The sequence below is a fragment of the Zonotrichia leucophrys genome, chromosome 4, assembly GCF_028769735.1.
Source record: "Zonotrichia leucophrys gambelii isolate GWCS_2022_RI chromosome 4, RI_Zleu_2.0, whole genome shotgun sequence".
Lineage (NCBI taxonomy): Eukaryota > Metazoa > Chordata > Aves > Passeriformes > Passerellidae > Zonotrichia > Zonotrichia leucophrys.
In genome coordinates this window covers 9,377,939-9,396,752 of record NC_088173.1, presented here as the reverse complement: position 1 = coordinate 9,396,752, position 18,814 = coordinate 9,377,939, and the positions used below count along the sequence as shown (strand labels likewise).

The window sequence follows — 18,814 nt, the reverse complement described above, 5'->3', positions numbered from 1 at the left end:
TTTGCATTCAATAGTTTATTTAGAATTGTAAAAGCATAGGTGTTACATACTTTGAGTAATTGCATATATGTTAGAATCTTACTTACTCAAAAGACTGGTGTGTGCAAAGACAAGAAAGTCATGCTTAGATTTCCCCCCAGAAGTTTGTTGCTTTAGTATTTGTTCCCCTGTTCAGTAAAATTTCCACAGAAACAGAGTGAGGAAATATAGACACAGAATAGCTATAGTTATTGAAGTGTATGAAGACAGTCCAACATCATCACAGCCCCTACAGAACTACTGAAGGTACATCTGCCTAGGCAAGAGTTAGAGCAAACAGCAACAAGCCAAGTTACAGGTCACTCAAGCCACTTGTATTTATGGCTTGTTATGAACAAGCAAATTGGTGTCAACTCCATCACATCATTCCAAAAGATATCAATGGGGTAAATATACACATACACATTTTTTGAAAAGATACATGTATGTATATACATTTTTAAAATAAGGCATGTATTTATTTCAGGCTCTTAAGCCATTTTTCCACACTCTTTTCCTATTAATACAGTATATGTTGCCATTTTATTGCTAAAGAAAGCATACCATCATTGCAAGCAGAACAGCATCAACACTGGCCTTTGTCAGCAATCCAGTTCAGTTAATAAGGTTCAAGACATAGATTAACACTATATAAGAATGTTACTGTTACAGAAGTGCAGAAGACTAGTTGAATTCTATTAAGATTGTACCAAATCATTCTCTTGACATAGTCTGTAGTTAACATTATAGGCTAAAAAGCAGAACAGTACCATTCTGGAGCAACAGAAAGAGTACTTAAGAGTACCTAAAATTCTACTTCCCCATCTCTACTTAGCTGTTGTATTAAAAAATACACAAGGGAAGGATGACGACACAACAAACTTCCTATTCTGCTCTAACAATGCTTTCTTCTGCAAGAAATGATGCAGGACTTCTGAGCTCATCCAGGGGTAAATCCTAATATGAACGAAAATGCACACACCATTATCACTGTGTAACTAACAGTTACTTGTCAGTGTGACTTACAAGGAGCACTCTCTAAGTTTTTTGTCAGCCTGCTTCAGGGAGATCCAGGTGTTTAACATGTTTGATCGCAGTTTGGCCCACACTAAATGGTTGTTTAGCCCAAATATCTGGGCAGCAAACTGGGCAGCTCCTTCAGGTGACAGAGTAGTGGGACAGCTAAGACCTGCAGAGAAGAGAATGCCACTTACTAAAGCATAGTTTATAGTCAAACAAAACATTTCCTTTGAAGAACAATTTAAGATAAGGCTTGTTTCAGCCTCCAGGAGCCACATGACCAGTTTTAAAGCTAATGAAGTGTCACATGTTCCATTACTTTTAATTTTACTGCTTTGTGGCACTTCACACCAAAAGCCATCCTTCAAATGACTCCCTTATATAGAGGTAACAGATTTCTGGGCCTCCGCTAGAGTTACTAAATTAAAAATAATACAGGTAAAAATTAGTTAAGTGTTGAGGTTTACCTACACTGATTGTTGAGAAAGATACTATTTGATCTTTGATCATAAGGAAAATGCATCAAAATTCAATTACTTAAATTCCCATTAATATTATTTTCAATTTCAAAATAAAAAGTTCAGCAAGGATAAGCCAAGGCTTACTTTTTTAAGGATTATTTCTATGTAATCTTTGCTGTGTCTGTTGGGCTTTTTGCCATTAAGAAGTCAAAGCCTGCATGTAACAGATTTCCACACACCTTGCTGATCCAGCTGGTTTTCCAATGCTTTGCCCCTTGTGTGTACAGTACAATAAGAACAGAAAAATGGAGCTAGATCAGAACAAGAGCATAAGTTGAAGATCATCTTACCACTGGGTAGTCTGAGAGAGGACCACACATCCTGAGTGCCCCAGTCAGCTGAGAGTGGAGGGCAGTTGACAACTGGGTAAGCAGTGTTACCAGACATCACTGGCCCCAAGCCATTGCTTCTGCCAGCCACTGCAACAAACACTGTTGGGATTCCATCTCCTGGGGAGGAAGACATTTGGAGATAAGCAATCCCCCTTGTTCTCTACCACTTGCTTTCATGGAGCTTTGTCTGAGTTCATAGCTGTGTTTGCAGTCATCTTTTCAATTCCATCACATGGCACTAATATTTTGTGTCCAACTTCCTCTTTTAGAGAAATATCTTCTAAGAAATCTTACATTCTTAAATCCCAGCTATGTTTACCAGACACAGCTGAAATTAGCATTTCTTACTCTGCCTCTGAGGGGAAGTCTCTATCAGAGGAAGAGGTGCTGGTAAGCTTTACAAAGAACATAGCCATTAATCCTCTGGCATCTGTAAGTGTTCCTCTCCTTAAATCTGAAACAATTCACCTCAAAGTAAGTGTTTTAACTATGATTACCACATTTGTAGTTTCACCAAGTAGAATGGTATGCATAGAATGTGTATACTCCCACAGAAATAAATAATTCCTGTATCTCCTCTGCTAGGCTAGACACACTTTTGAAGAGATGTTAAGTCTTCTTGTCAAAGAGAGTAATTTAAAGCAAGCATTTTTTTCTCATGGCATCTAAAGTAATAAGCAAGAATGTTTTTATCAAACAGAAAAAACATGGTGGGAGCAACATCTGCCTAATACAACACATGAGAATATTCAGTCAGTCAGAGAAAATGTTGTCCTGCTTTGTTTCAGAAATGCTGGCATCACCAGAAGGTACTACAGTAAATCTATTAACATGATCAGGGCTTGGGCAAAGCATTTCTGATACTGAGATAAAAGCAGAGGTTAGGCTTTGAGTAATGGAAGGTGTGGCAGCACAGCAGGATTTAAAATTACTCTAAAATTACCTAAAGCAGTCATGCTACTAGCAACTGTGAAACAACTGTAACACAGCTTGCTGTTCTGTTTAACAAAAAAATGGAAAAACCCCACATCAATCTTAAGTTGCCAAGTCATTCTGAAACATGATACTGTGTCAATCCAAAACAGTATTTCTTGGCATTTACCTTCATATTCTGCTTTGATCCTCAGGGTTTCATCTGGCCCTTTGTGAGCAGAAGTCACTCTTAATTCACAAGGAATTCCAAAGGTTGCACATGCCTTTTTTATTTTTTCACAGTGACTGAGGTCAGAAGAAGATCCCATTAACACCACAACTCTACCTTGGCTCTTTGTTTTTAGAAGCAACTAGAGAAAACAGTGGAGAGGGAGAGGAGAAATAAAAGCAGTCAACAGGATTGAAGGCACACAGTTATCAAAGTCTAGATGTGTTGTTTATAAAAACAAGTACCTCCACTCTTTCTGAAACCCATTCAAAGTTTCTCTTAACCATTTGCAGTGCTTCAGGAGTCACTTCTTTCAGGTCCCGATAGGACTGGAAAAAGGAAAACAAAAGCATTGAAGTGTTGTGGTTTAACCCCAGGCAGCAGCAGAGCCACACACAGCCTCTCACTCACTCCCCCACCAGAGATCAGGGAGAGAATCTGAAAGGTAGAACTGAGAAAACTCATGGGTTCCAATAAAGACATTTGAACAGGCAAAGCAAAAGCTGCACACACAAAACAAAAGAAGGAATTCATTCCCTGCTTCCCATGGGCAGGCAGGCGTTCACCCAGGAGAGCAGGGCCCATCACACATAACTGTGACTTGGAAAGACAAACACCATCAATTCCAAACATCTCCCCATAACCACTTCCTCTTCCCCCACACTTTATATACTGACATGACATGGTCTGCAATATCCTTTTGGTGAGCTGGGGTCACCTGTCCCAGCTGTGTCTCCTCCCAACCTCCCACACATCCCCAGTTTCCTCGCCAGTGTGGCAGCACCAAAAGCAGAAAAGGCCTTGGGGTCTGTGTAAGCCCTGCTTAGCAGTAACAAAAACATCTTTTTATTATCAACCTCCTGTTCAGTACAAATTCAAAACACAGCCTCATATTAGCCACTGCCAGCCAAAACCAGCAGACAAAGTTAATATGGTTTGGGTACACAAAAGACTAATTTTGCTACCATAATTGGTAAGAATTATTATTATACCTCAAATTAAATATTTGCACAGTTTCTAGCAATTCCAGGCATAAACAGCCTTCTACATTGCAATTTATGCCCATGTACAACACAAAAGACTTTCAGCCACAGGGATATTAAGATTTTGGAAGCTTTCCACAGGGAAAATTTAAGGAAAAACATACAACTTCTTTAAAATTGAATTTCTTATGACACAATTGCCTGCACAATTGCACTGTACCAGCCTAAGTTCTACATGATATTATCATGTACCTTATTTTAGGAGACTGTCAGAGCAATTCACTCAAGCATGCTACTACACAATTCAGATCAAGTCAACAATAGAGCAGTTTTTCTTCCCAATTTAAAATTAATACTGTTCCTCCCAGGTACACTTTGAAATCTTCCCCTGTGGCCTACAACACTTTCTCTCACAGGGTCTCACATGTTGTCTCAACAACCATGACAAACTCCTGGCAGCAGCATTCCCAAACCAGCTCCTTCATAACTTGTCATCTGGTAATTCAGAGATATTTGTGAAGTGTAAGTTTGAAACAGAACTTGTCCTATATTTAAACTTGCTTGCAGGCCTCATGTGGGCACAGGCTATTAGCAACACTTTTGGAGGCAACATTATTGAATTCATGATTAACCAAAATAAATAACAAAGAAAAGCATCCTCACTGCAGTTCCATCTCAAGTATCAGCATATCTCTACTAGTAGAGGATAACAGTAATTAATCTCTGAATAAACTGAGAAACTTGGAGGCAGACCTGGGAACCAAAGCTTCTATTCTTCACACCTATCTGTTATCAACTATTTTAGTATCTGTGCAAGTCAGAAATCCTTATCATTCCTGGAAACCCCACACTTCACTATGACAGCTCCAGTTAATAGTGCTGTTGGGTATTCCAGCTGAAGATATACAGACAGGATTTTTTCCTACCATAAACCAGATAAATTATTTAATGAGAACAGGTTTTGACACAAGGGACCATACAAACTGCTCTGTAACAAGGTTAGACCACCTAGAAAAAGCCACTCTGAAAACAAATGGTAAACTGTAGGCTTTACTTTCTCCATTCTTCTTCCCTGGTCACTTGGAAGGTAAAGATTAAAGCACCACCTGTTTGTCCTTTTGCTGGCTTCTGTCTCCTGCTGGCCACAGTCTCCATGAATCATTGTCAATAACATCAGCAAGAACAATTTCTTTTGTCAGCACATTAACACCAAATTCGATCTAAAAAGACAGTAAGAATCCTATTTTAGTAATTATACACTGCTATTTTTCCCTGTCAAAAGCAAGATCATGAGAAATTAGATTCTTCTACCTTCAGGTCTACAAGAGTGCAGTTTTGGGGCTGCCATGCTTTTTCCAGGATCTCAAAAATGGCTTGAGTAGAACGAGACATAATGTCCACTTCAGTCTGGCCAATTGTAAGTCCAGCAAAACAGAATTTTGCTTCGATTATTTGCTCTTCAGACCACTGTGGATCATTATTAGCATCATCCTGTTAAGAAAACCAGAACAAATACATGATGTAATTTAAGGTTGCTATAGGAGGAAAATAGCCATTAAAAGATACAAGGTTTTGTGTTTTTTCCTAAGTAACAAATAGAGGCTTCAAACTAGCATTTTATGATTAGCATTAAAAAAATGACAGTAACATTGAAAACACTTGCTATAAAACACCTGACCATCTTTAACAGGGTACACCACAAACACTTTAGATTATAGCTCACCAGATACATCTATAAGCACACATTCCCAAAGGAGTTCAGAATCCTAAAGGACTAGCTAGCTACTTACCCTCACCATACAACCACTGTTTAATTTCTTCAAATATATCAACACATCTGTTTCAGCTGATGTATTAAGCTTATGCCTAAAAAACCCTTATACCTACATTTTTGTGATTTTCAGTACAGCTTGGTTTGTTATTCTTCAATTGCACTGTAAGCCACTACTGTATGGACATGGGACAAAACAGCTTTTGGAAAAGAATGCAAGAAAACATCAGAATGGCAAAACTACTGAGAGTAAGAGGATTGGTCAGCCACTAGCACTACTTGCTTTATCTGTCAGCATTTTAAAGGAGATGACACAGAATTTTAGCTCTGCTAAGTTTGATTAACATCACAGGAAAAGAAACTTACCTTGAAAAACATCTCAATTTTGGGTGGGTAAAACTTGTATCCTTCTTTGACACCAGGGTTTCTCTTGAGGAAGGAGCCAGTAGCAATTCTTCTGCACACCCATTCAATCGGGATCATTTCACAGTGAGCTGCTATGAACGCTGTGTCACTCTGTTTCCTGACAAAAGCTGTTTTGATGCCTAAATGAAAAGACAGCAGCTTAGTTCCATTAGTAAGCACACTCCACAGCTGGAACAGTAGTCACAAAGATCTTTAATTTTAATTACATCTGAATCTTGCCCTTCCCTTGACTTAAGGGACAAATCTTTTCATGGTATTTTTGCCCACTCCAGCCTTGCAAAAGACAAGTATCTTCCACAAGTCATTAGTTTTGCCAATTTTATCATACAAAAATAACTTTTAACTCAGAAATCCTATTTTTATAATTCTGTTCACAGAGCCTTAAAAATTAAATCTATCCTTCACAATGTTTTTGTTTGTTTAAAAAAAATAGCAGCAACCAAGTACCCAACCATGTTCTCTGGTGAAAGATTCATTATAGATTGAACAGTAATTGGAGCCTTTCAAAGGAGTAACAGAGCACAGCAGTCTTTACAGCTTTGCTTAATAAAAGCAGATGGGGCAGAGAGAATGGCTTTGTTCTCCCTTTCATCACAAACCAAGTTATTTAGGACACTAGATCTCGGTGATTTATTAGGCAAAAGACAGAATGAGAATCATGTGCACTCAAACCTGCTGCCACAAGTTAACCTTCTTAGATAATTGTAAGATGATGGACTACATATTAAACAGGGACAGCCAACATGCAGATCAGCACCCCAAGTGCAGAATGGCTCTTTTTTCAATTTCACTCTTGAGGAAAGTCCCACCTTTCTCCCTGACTGCTGCAAGTAGGCAAAACCCTACAGAAGGAAGGCCTTGTAAGATCATGGCTCAGGCCTCTTACTTTGGCTAAGTAGAAAAGGACTATGGGAATGTGACTCAGCTGAGTTAGAGGTAGAAAAACAAATTATATAACCATGGTCTGTTCACATCATGGGTTATGGTGGTTGGTTGAATTATGTTTGTTATGATTTAAAACTATGTAGCTGACAATGGGCTAACTGATTAAGAAAGCCTGGTTTTTGCCATAAAGCAGCTCTGCTCTGCACCTGCCTGGGGACTCTGTGTCGCATACCTGACCAGGGCAAGACAACTGCCAAGCCCAGTCAGCATCTGCCAGAAAGAGAAGGCAAAGGAGCTGCACTCAGTCAAACCAAGCAGTTCTACTCCATTCCACTTCCAGAACCATTAAGGAAGAAACAAAAAGTCTCAAAATATGAACACTGACTCTTCAAAGTTCAGAGCATTTCCTTCAATGGCAGAAGGATTTAAATAATCGAACGTACATTAAGGCCCCATCTGGTTCACTATGACATTTTTCATCAGTGCAGATGTGTGCTTTTGCTAGGCTGACATTAGCTCTATTCTAAAAGGGAGAGAAACTTTAACAGAACTTTGTAAATCATCACCTCTGAAAGAGCAGGTAAAGAAGAGTTGCGCAAGGCAAACAAGCAAACACCCTCTACAACAAGGCATTCCCACTATCTGCATCTACACCACTGAAAGAAGGAAACTGGAGAAGAACCTCAAAGTTCTTTTGTTGCTTTAAAATGCAGCTGCAGTTTACTCTGCGTGTTTTTCCATGGCACCTGTGGAAGTTACCAGTACTAGCCACTCATGGGTTTCTGAGAGGTCAACAGAATGGCCTCTTGTTAAAAGCGCACACATCTGTAGGATATGAAGCATTTTGATTGTTATCCTAACTATCACCATTCAAGAATTGGGCAAAACATCTTACTAATTGCTCCTAAATGAAAATTAGAAGTTTTAATTGACTGCAAAAATAATCAAATACCTAGGAGGCTTCTTAGTCGTGTATTCACAACAGGCTTCCCAAGAAAGCCTGTGACTGGGGACTACACCAGTCTGTATTTCTGGTATGTATTTCTGTGTAAAATATGGGCTGAGACAAAGCTATAACTCTAGAGAAACCATCCTTCTCTTCCTCATACGAGCCATGCTAGGACTTCACAGTTAGCTACCACCACACTTTGTAACAGATACTACAAATTCTAGAGTAACTCAGCTGGTGCCTGAAGCATTCTTTGAGCGACTGTTCCAAAGCACATGGAGCACACAGTTTATAAGCAATCTTAGCTAAGCTTAGTAGTGCCTGTATTCCAGTCCTGTTAGCAGACTCACCACCAGCACGAATTCCTCTTTGTAACTTGCCAACTACTCAAAGACACTTTAAAATGCTTTCACACACAACTGAGGGGGGTCAAAGACACTCTAATTTTATGTTTCAGCTTACATACACAGATTTCACAATGCCTAGACATAGTGTGGTAGTACCATTAGCTATAAGTGTTCTATGCATGCACATGTAGTAAAGCAAGGCAGATGCATCCAGCCCAGAGTTAAGGTAAGGAGTGTAGGATATGGAAGACCTGACAAAAGCAGAGGGAAGGGGCTTAGAGGCACGTCCAAACAAGCAGGAGAAACTATTGCTGTTATCTGCAACACTAGATTACTGCAGACACTATCGTGTTCCAAACGAACAAGTCAGTCACCCAGCTCTTAAGTACCAGAGAGAAAAGCATAATTAAAAGCTAATAAAAAAGAGACTAAAAACCACAAAAGCCTCAAGGCAGGTTAAACTCTTTTATAAAACAATACTCTTTTGTAATAACGTCTGAAACATACAAGCATACACACTCTGCCTTTAAAATACTGACCAGCTTCCTGAAGCAGCTGAAACACACAGCTCGTCGTTGTGTTGGAAATGGCAGCCTTCCCTTCCATTCGGTCTTTCCTGGCTGCATTTCCCGCCGTTATTTGGTCTTTGGACTGCATGAGAACACATCCCGGGATATCTGGCAGCTCGTACACTTCTTTCGTTTTACCTTCATTAACTTTTTTGCCAAGCTTCAAGTCTAGAGGAACAAAAAACAAAACACGAAAAAAAAAAAAAGTAATTTTTGCATCGCAAAGATTTGTTTACTTCCGCACGCAGAGCCACCCCGACCACGAGGAGCTCCCCGAGCCCCGACCCACGGGGCGATCAGGCCACGTTCCCCCAGCAGCGAGGCCCAGAGCCCCGCTCAAGGCTCCCGCCCGACAGCACGGGGACCGCGCCAGCCGCGGCCGGGCCGCTCCGGCGGTGTCCCGGCCGCCCCCACGGCCCCGGGCAGCCGGGAGCTGCCGCCTGAGCGCGGCGGCCGAGAGCCCCGCTGCTTTTCTGCTCCTTCAAACTTCGGGGGAGTCCCGGAGCTCCGCCACACGAGCGGCGCGGGGCTGCTGCCGTCCCCAGCATCCTGCGCCTGGAGCTGCCCCCAACACCTCTCCTGCAGCCGTGCCCACCCTCGCGTACGAGCGACTACCCATGGAAAAATTTAAAAAAACCCAAAAAATTAAAATCACTCCGGGAAAAAGTTGGTACTCAAGCACCTACACCCCAAGCCGCTGAGCGGTCACCGGCCCCCCGAGAGCGGAACCTCCGACCGACCGACCCACCCCCGACGGCCGCCCGGTTACCTGATGCTGCGGGGGCCATGGCTGCGGCGGGAGCGGGCGCGGGCACCTAGGGCACAGGAGAGAGCCTGAGCGCACACCGCAGGGCTCGGCCGCCGGGGTAAGAAGGGGCCGGCGGAAGGGGCGGGCAGCCCGGGCAGCGGGCCGCGACGGCGCCCGCCAATCGCCGCCCTACGCCGCGGGGCGGCCCCGCCGAGCCCCCCGAGCGAACCCCGGACGGCAGCATCACCCCCCCCCCGACCCCGTCCCGTGCAAACACAGCCCCGGCCCTCTGCCCGGCCAATGCCGGCGCCACGCCGCGCCCGGGCCCCCCGCACTCTCACCCCGCGGGCAAACATCCCCTGGGCCTGGGGCGCCCCGCGGCGTGGCGGGCAGAGTGGAATCTAGGGGAGGCGGGGCCGGGCGAGGCGGCGGAGCGGGTCGGGGGTGCGGTGTCGCCCCCCCTCGTATGTAAATGAGGGCGGGAGGTGCCCGACGGGCCACCGGGATCCCCGGGCGGAGCGGCGTTGTGGGCTGAGCGCGCCGGCGGCAGCAGCGCGCGGGAGCGGGACCGGGAGCTGGAGCGGGGCCGCCGCGCCACCACGTGCTGCCCGCGCCATGGAGCTGGAGGAGCTGGGCATCCGGGAGGAGTGCGGCGTGTTCGGCTGCATCGCCTCCGGCGCGTGGCCCACGGAGCTGGACGTGCCCCATGTAATCACGCTGGGGCTGGTGGGGCTGCAGCACAGGTAAGAGGGGCGCGGGGGCCGGATGTGCCCGGACGGGGCTCGGTGTCGGAGCGGGCCGCGGCGGCTGCTCGGGGCCGTGCGGCGGCACGTGCAGCCTGCAGGGCCTCGGGTCTCCGGCGGCGGGAGCGCTCGGGGAGGGGAGAACAGCGCTCCGACCGGTCCCTTCCGCTCCGCCCCGGCGGGGAGCCCCGGCAGCATCCCGGAGGCGAAGGGCAAGGAGCACCCCTCCGCCTCCTGCCTCCCGAGCCGGTCCCGCCGAAGAAGAGCTGTCGAACGGCTATGGAGCTCGGCTGCATCTCGCCTGAGTCGCCCCCGCTCTCGTTACCGGGCCCGCGCCACCGGCCCGGGCATTCGCACGTCCCTGCGCGGAGCCCGCGGTGTGGCTGAGCTCCGGGCGGCGTGGCCGAGCCCCAGGTGGCGAGGGTAAGCCCCGCGCGGTGGGGCTGAGCCTCGGGCGGCGGGGATGAACCCCGAGCAGCGGGAGTGAGCCCCGGGCCGCAGGGGGTACGCCCCCCACAGCGGAATGCACCCGCCGCCCCGTCCCAGCCGCCCCGAGCGGGAGGCCCGGCCGTCATTCTCAAGATGCTCACTTTAAAGTGTAAGTCACACAATATGAGGCTATCGAAACTGAGCAGTTCTTAAGCGTTTTTAGGCTCCTACTGGCGTTAGTGGTTTAGATTCATCATCACGATACAGTAAAACTTCTACCTGACGTCTCTACGGCAATGTACAACAGACCTGATTCACTGTCATCCATGTGGATGCAGAACTACAGAATGAAGTTTGGGTTCTGCTTCCATCTGGTTGGTATTCAAAATAATAATGGTATGGAGTGACATATACCAGTCATTTTTTCAGTGGTGCCAGGAAGGTAATCGTCCTTGTGGGAGCACATGCACAGCTGGGCAAGCACAAGATCGTTCGGTAGTACGTGCTGAGCCCGTTTGCTGTGCTTGATTCCACAGCTGGAAAAAGTGTGCTCAGTAAACACGCTCCTGACAGTCTAGCAGGTGGGCTACTTAGGTAACCTGGGCATGGGTAAGTACACATGCACTCAATAGATAAAATACATTCTTTGTATTTCTCAGGTCACAGACATGCAAATGTTGCTCTGGTTTTGGACCAACAATAGGAAATCGTTTACATGGACAGTTTCTGTTTATTACAGTAGAGTTTCATATATTTTTCCTGTTAAAATGCTGCATTCCTACTGACTCTCGTATGCTAATAATTCTCTTTCAACTGCAGGTATATATATTTTGCCAGTGTCCACCAAAAATGTTTATATTTGAAGTGATACAGCAAAAGTCCCAGGAACAAAGCCATGGTTTTCGTGTAAATTGAAACAATAGTCTCATTTTAGCTTGCATTGATTTTCTCTGAAGAGGTTGGAAATAATCTTACCTTGTTTGTGCTTACAATTACACTTGTAGACCTGGAGTATTTTAGGTGGGATTGATGTATTATTATTTTGTATCTTATTATCTCAATTTTCATTGCAACCTTATTTCAACTTTTCAATATGCTTTGTTTGTTTTTTTTTTTTTCTTTGATGGGCACTTGACAAATATATTTAATTTGCTTGACCTTTTTAATATCAGATATCCCCCATGGAGGACACAACTGTACACGCCAATATTTATACCATGATTGAAATTCGTCATTCATTCACAAATTCTACAGGAAGCTACACACCTAGAGGCATATATGCACTACCTCTGATTCTGATCTAACTCAGTAATGGTCAAAAATTTTAAGGGATGCTTTCCTAAAGGCATAAACATTGCACCTGTAAAAGTGAAACAGTCTGTTCCATTAGGTATACCTTTGCAAGCACTCAATAAAGTTCTTTTCAATAGCTGAGATGTTAATGTTCCTATTCTCTTTGCTAATGTTTCTGTCTTTGCATTTCCTATTACGATGGGTAGAAGAGCTGCCATCCTGATCAGGAAGTAACAAGATAACAGCTATTTTTCTTTTTACCTTTTGGAATGTCTCTTGAAAAACAGAGTTAAAGTTTAGCATTAACTGAATCAGTAAACTACATTAGGCCCATGGTTTTGAAGTTAAAAAGGAAGACATGTCTCTTAACCATAGGTCTTTAAAAAGAAATAAATATGAAAGAAGATTATAGTAAGTATTAATGGGCTATCCAAGTCAGGCCTGAGTGGCTAGCATAAATTTGACTGGCCACTAGAAAATACAGTCCTTAGACATCACCTTCAAATTGGTTAGGTTATTTATGTAATGATTGCTGCCCTTTGATATAAGCATGTTCTTCTATATTCAAATTAGTCCTGTGCATTAAATCAAATTACAGAATTTGGCCCTTAATTTGTCTCAGATTTTAAAATTTAGAATATTAAAGTATGGCATTGTATCAAGCTGCATTTCTGAGATGCCTGGGCCACAAAGAGCAGAACATGTTATAATTTCTAATCTTTGAAATCTTACCTGTATATGTAAAAATCCAGAGTATTTGTTAGAGGCCACAAAAACATGCAGCATAAATTCTTTGTGCTTTGTGTTCTGATACAGCTGGTTGCAGCAAGGTGAAGGACTTGGCTGTTTCTGATAAATGGCCAAGAATGAGTTGATACTTTTTATTACTGTGGCATTGAAGAGCTTTTCTTCACTGTGGATGTTTGCAGCTGAAAACTTGAAACTCTGTATGCTTCATCATGCAACCAAAATACTGGAGCATGTGTTCAGTGGTGTGCATGAGCAGTGCTTGCAGCTTCACTCAATGAAACTGTTCTCCATTAAAAATTGATGTGTACATGTAAGCAAAGTTTGAGAGCCCACAAGTAGACTCATAATCAAAGACAAAAGATATTTGTAGTTTCACTATTGTGACATTAGCAGAAACAACTTTAAAAGTTGTTTGGGGTTGCATTTTTTTTCAATAATTAAAAAGCAACTGCTAGTTGTTGAGGCTTTAATTCTCACTCCTTTGCAGCAGAAGTTAGAGAGTTTTATTTGCTTTAACTTTGTAATGGTGAACTGTGAATTAAAACAAAAACCAGAATATTCTTAGTCTAATCAAGGCCTTCAACACACTTAAAACATTTTATCAATTTAACTTGAAACCTTGGTAACATTTTACAGTAGTGAATTTTAGCAGTGAATGGTCATTAACTTAATTCTGTTCAAGCAAATCATGTTACTCTGGCATCAACATTAACAAGGCTTAAAAGTGGATGGTCTAAATAATCTCTGCATTTTGTAAGCCAGGGAACAGTCACTGCAAAATCCACTGACAGCATGCCAAAATCAAATCAGAGTGTGTTGGTAAGGAGAGAATTTTCTTGGGGGTGGTGAGGGAGGGAGGAGTTACTCTGAATTACAAATCTATTAGACGTCATTTGAGTCCTTGACCAGGACAAATTTGCAAAGTCAATCTTCGAGGAAGTGTGATTTCTGTTAACTTTTTGCAAAATTCTCTGGAAAATATTTTTGGCAGTAATACTGTGTACTGAAACCTGAGTGTACCAGCTTTGTACTAATTTTTAGAAAAAGTCTTTAAAATCTATCTTCTATGAAGGTGGAAGTCCCATTAAGCCAGGAAATATCCCTTGTCTCAGCTGAGCCTGTGTATGGAACTTGTTATCAGTGGAGGCTTGGCTAGTGGGTTTTTTGGTACCTTTCCTGTTACTGTCCACTATAACAGAACCCAGATAATCACCAATGTAAGTTAAGACACTTCTCTCTCAATCTAGTAAAGTCAGTGGTTGCTTCCCATTAGCCATCCTTCCAAATACCTACATTCAATATAGCATAATCAAAGTGTTAATCTACATTTTATATACATTTTAGCTACAAGATAGGGTTTTTTTAAAAAGGCTATTTAGCAAGCCATTGGTATTGTGACTTACACTGTGAATCTTTCAATCAAAAAGCTTAAAATTGCAATAGTATTTGAATAAGAATTTTCGGAGGAGCTCAGATATACTATAGGTAATGATTCTGATAATTTGGTATGTAAGGTATTTATCTTTAACTTTTATCTCAAGAACACTTTATGAGTTCAACATATCCCTCATTCCCAGGTGCAAGAAGTGTAGTGTCAAATATCCTAACTATCTAAATACCAAATCTTGCAATTAGTGATATTTCTTTGTAAATCCCTATGGAATATACAAGGTACGAGGTGTTCCTAGCCAGTGATTGAGTCTGTATGCTATTTGACGATAACATTCATGCTTTATGTGCTGGTAAAACATTCCTGAGTACTTTTAGACACAGAATGTAGATGTAAAACCCCTTCATTTAGTTCTATCTTGGTTCAAGTTTTAGGCCATTGTGTGCTGCAGGTGATGACAGCCTGGCTTAATTACATTCTGCAAAGCTTGCTCCTGCAAGAAGAGAGGAGAAGAAAGGCCTTTTTGCTGTGGTGAGCTCTTCCATCTGCTAGGTTGCTTTACATAACATCCTGCAGGGCTCAGGTTCCTGCACACTCATTTTTGGGAAAGTGAAGCCAGATTTCATTCTAACCAAGTTGAGGCCTCTTCAATGTACATGTCACAAAATGTAGTTCAGTCTAAGCTTTTATCTCTGAATGTGGAGTAACCAGCTGGAATGAGATGTTATAAGGAGTGGAAAAAACAGGAGGGAAATGGTGCAAAACATGAGATACAAGAGGACATTTCTGAGACAGCCATTGTTTATTGTGGCAAACAGACTTCCCATTACATTAACCTAGCTAGAGGGCTGGGGTGAGACTGTTCATTCTTCTGTGCTTTGACTGTACATAAGTCATCCATATACATCTCTCCAGTAATTTTCACAGGGTTGCTTGGTTGGCTTGTCTGCCCATACCTTAAATTTGAGCCTCATGCATGGAGGGAGGGTTGCATGCAGCAACCTGTGTTATCACTGGGTAGATGAGTTCATATAAACTCTCCTGGCTTCACTATCTGCCACATTACCACTCCCATTAAATAAAAAAGCAGGGTTGATTGGAGGGGCTTTTTATTAGGTTAGTTTTAATTTAAATCAGTTCTATCAGTTGGGTAGACTCTTGGCCATATAGATGCTTGTGCAAACACAAAGGAGACCTAGCTGTGTAAGAAACAGGATGACTGCAGGCAGAGTCTTTAAAGCCAATGATGCAGATACTGCTTGTTGATCCACCATCAGTGCAAGCATTTCTGCTTCCTGAAGCTCACTCTCAAAGCCTTTGGCCCAAACAGTTTCTCAAATAATGTAAAAGGGCATGCAAAAGACTTTCCAACAGTCCTACTAAAAGATGTATAAAGTGACCCATTCATCTTACTGAATAAGTGTGTTTTAGAGAAGAATGAAGCTTTTTAATGCAAGTCAGAGTGGTAATAGTTCCATTTATCTGCTACAACTGAAAAATCTCAGTATTGCCATTTGCAAACTGGGGAGGAGACAGATTTGCCCTCATGCTAATCTTAATGGCCCTCTGGCAGTAATGCAGATATTTGAGGAGGGAGAAGACCAAAAATCTGGTTTTTATAGGATTGATGCTCTTGCCATCATTACTTGGTTTTGATTTTTAAGCTGGAACGTTTTCATAATCTAATTTATATTAAGATTCCCAGGATCAGTTACATGGACATGTTGACTTGGTCTGGCCTTTCTGTTGAGGATCTATGTCTAAGAAAGGCTCTCCTCCCAAAGCACTGCAGTCCTGTGGTAGTTCCCTACACATAACCATTTAGCACATGTTAGATGGTGACCCACGTTCCATGTCACTGGTCCATAAGTGTGTCAGGACTAAATATTGTGTGACTGTAATAAATGTAAAGCTGTGATCACAGACAGAAGAGCCACAGCAAAAGCTTAAGTGAAAATAAAGATACACTGGAAGGATGAGTTAGATTAACTAATACTATTTCTGAAGGGACAGTTGAGAAATCCTTTGGCCTAGCAATATTCTGTTTAGCCTGTTGTACTACCCTGGGGATGCTGTCCAAAGGAGACAGATCATAACTCTAGGCAACCATAATTCTAAACCTCAGCATTCCTGGTAATTTTGTCTCTAAGCAAAAAGTTATGTGGAATTGTAACTACAACCACAGTGAAGAAAGGTTGTCTTGATATCACTTTATCTGTCTCAAATAAATTAGTTGTTATCTGTATAAATGGGAGCACAAATATCAGATGATGCAAATGCTCCATCTTGCATCTGACATCTCTTCCTATCTTTGATCGACAATAAACGAACAGCAGGGCAGGAGACAGCTTTCTGACAAAACATTTACAACAAGCGAGCTATGCTTTGCAGTCAAAGCAGAATAGAAGAGGAATCCCACACAAAGGGAAGTCCACCTTCTTTGAACATTTGTTTTTCAGTTAAATCCTGCTCTCTGAAAAGTTTTCTGAGGGAAAAAAGCCCTTTACTTGGAAAGTAAACACATTTGTGTTCTTTTTTTCTGTCAGTTCTTGCTTCATGTCTACCACCTAGTGTTGACATGAACCATTTCCAAGTAGATGCAAGTGTGCTCTGCAATTTTCTGCTCTGACCTGCTAAGAATTCAGTGAGTTGTTTGCCTCAGTGCTTTTGTGTTGTTTTCACCTAAATAACAGCATTTAAAAACAGATATATATTCTTAAAAGGTCTGCTGATTTTAATGAATTAAAAGTCTCTATATTTTATCTTCTGGAAGGAGATAAGGGTTTGTTTGGGTCATTGTACTGAATGACAGCAAGATTTGGAATGATTTGCATCTTTGTGCATCATGTAGAATTTAAAGTGGAGTTTGTAGTCTCTAGCACTGCTAAGTGCTTCCCTCAAGTTAGTGTTTCTTCTAAAAGGAGAGGCACACTGCAACAAAAATAACTTTTCAGCTGTTCAGAGTTAGTCTTGGAACATCTGGAAACTTTCTGAGCTACTTCAACTCACACAGAAAAACCATTTAGGGTCTTTTCTTACTAGATGGGCTAATCTTGTTTGAGGTTAGTGAGATGAACTGGTTTATAGGGCATCCAGCAAGAACTGGATTACCCAGAGTAGCATGGAGAAAGGGGAATCTTGTTGGAATGAGTTATCAAGTCAAGTTCAGCCTTGCATTCATGAAACAGAGAAGGTAGAGCAAAACATGTAAGTTACCCATATTACCCATTTTCAGTACAGTTACTGGAAATAATTGAAATCATAATTTAATTGAACTAAACTTTTAAATGTACTGGTACAAATTATGGTTGGGTCACGCGTTTTTTCGCTTCACATGTATAAGGAATAACCTGTGGTTTTAGTAGTGTGGGAATGGTGAGGTCTTCAGCTGACTCAGCATGTTCTATAGGGATACCTGACTGCTGTGATAGCAGGGGCAAACCATGTCCTCCTTCCAAAGACAACACTTCTGAATGCAAGAATTACAATGCAAGTTCAAGGATGTACCTTTGAACCAACCCATTGTAAAGAGAGAGAGAAGAAAGATTTTTAAACCAATGATGATACTAGTATTGTTGGAAATTACAGTTTTAGTGACAGTACTGCAAACCAAAGAAAGTTTATACTGAGAAATCAGTGTAAAATGAGAAAAGTGGTAGATAAGCATACACTGAAAAAACTGTGTATCCATGTAGAAATTAACATTATCAAAAAACTATTATTTTCTAGGGATCTCTCTCCTGGCTTCTCAGAATTGTTTTAAAAATGCTAGTCAAATGGCAGATTAAATCCACCTTGGTGGAAAATATTTGCCTCCATAATGTCTCTCATAAAAGAATTGACTAGGCAATAATTAGGCATAGAGCAGGAAATAATGCATTATATCCAGTAATATTTTTATGTAAAATTTAATGAAGAGAGACTTGGATGGAATTTAGACCTCTGTGTGTAAATAAACCTGGTGGCTGTTGCTGCTGCAATAAGGACTTGACTGTTTGACTTGAGTTATGCCTTTGTATGTGCCCAGAACTGACCTGGCTTTGGCCGGGCTGTGTAGATCTCTGCCCAAACATGACTGAGATCCAGAAAGTTGTTTTGCTGGAATACACTGAAAGAAAAACCCTGCAAATGTAATACAGACCATAAAGTACTTACACAACCACAAAATGACGTAGTGGCTAGTAGGATTTCGCAGAAAGACAGTTATGATATGGCATTTGTCTCTTAGCATGTCATGCATATCATTGTTCCCTGCATTTTTTCGTGTTTTCTGTGGGTTACTGGACATAACAGACCTCTTGCCAAGTAAATTGCCCAGTACCTTGACCCAGGGTAAATGCTGGTTACGGAATTAAGAGTTGTATTTTCCCCATCAGCCCTGCCTAACCAAAAAGTTCTCCTATGGCTTCTACTGTTTGGTTAATTGCAGAGGACTAACTTGTTAGGAAGACCATGGAGATGGCAATTGGAAATGAGGGGATGAAATTTCAACTGTACAT

At 42.1% G+C, this 18,814-nt stretch overlaps 2 protein-coding genes across 8 annotated transcripts in view; one reads left to right on the top strand and one right to left on the bottom strand.

The window, feature by feature from the left end:
* PAICS (phosphoribosylaminoimidazole carboxylase and phosphoribosylaminoimidazolesuccinocarboxamide synthase) overlaps positions 1 to 18,814 on the bottom strand; it is a 41,057-nt gene continuing 22,243 nt past the window's right edge. For 6 of the 7 annotated variants that reach the window (XM_064710435.1, XM_064710436.1, XM_064710438.1 and 3 more), the window contains 9 exons: positions 9,732 to 9,777; positions 8,933 to 9,130; positions 6,153 to 6,331; positions 5,327 to 5,506; positions 5,122 to 5,235; positions 3,278 to 3,361; positions 2,994 to 3,174; positions 1,850 to 2,008; positions 1 to 1,207 (listed from right to left, as the gene is read on the bottom strand). In XM_064710435.1, the coding sequence (XP_064566505.1) occupies positions 1,041 to 1,207; positions 1,850 to 2,008; positions 2,994 to 3,174; positions 3,278 to 3,361; positions 5,122 to 5,235; positions 5,327 to 5,506; positions 6,153 to 6,331; positions 8,933 to 9,130; positions 9,732 to 9,777 (1,308 nt within the window). In that variant the 3' untranslated portion in view covers positions 1 to 1,040. Of the gene's footprint in view, positions 1,208 to 1,849; positions 2,009 to 2,993; positions 3,175 to 3,277; positions 3,362 to 5,121; positions 5,236 to 5,326; positions 5,507 to 6,152; positions 6,332 to 8,932; positions 9,131 to 9,731; positions 9,778 to 10,051; positions 10,147 to 18,814 lie in introns of those variants that run through there. The other variant, XM_064710443.1, reaches the window with a different exon arrangement.
* PPAT (phosphoribosyl pyrophosphate amidotransferase) overlaps positions 10,210 to 18,814 on the top strand; it is a 43,284-nt gene continuing 34,679 nt past the window's right edge. Inside the window, exon 1 of the mRNA XM_064710444.1 lies at positions 10,210 to 10,453. Coding sequence (XP_064566514.1) covers positions 10,326 to 10,453 — 128 coding nt within the window. The 5' untranslated portion in view covers positions 10,210 to 10,325. The remainder of the gene's footprint in view (positions 10,454 to 18,814) is intronic.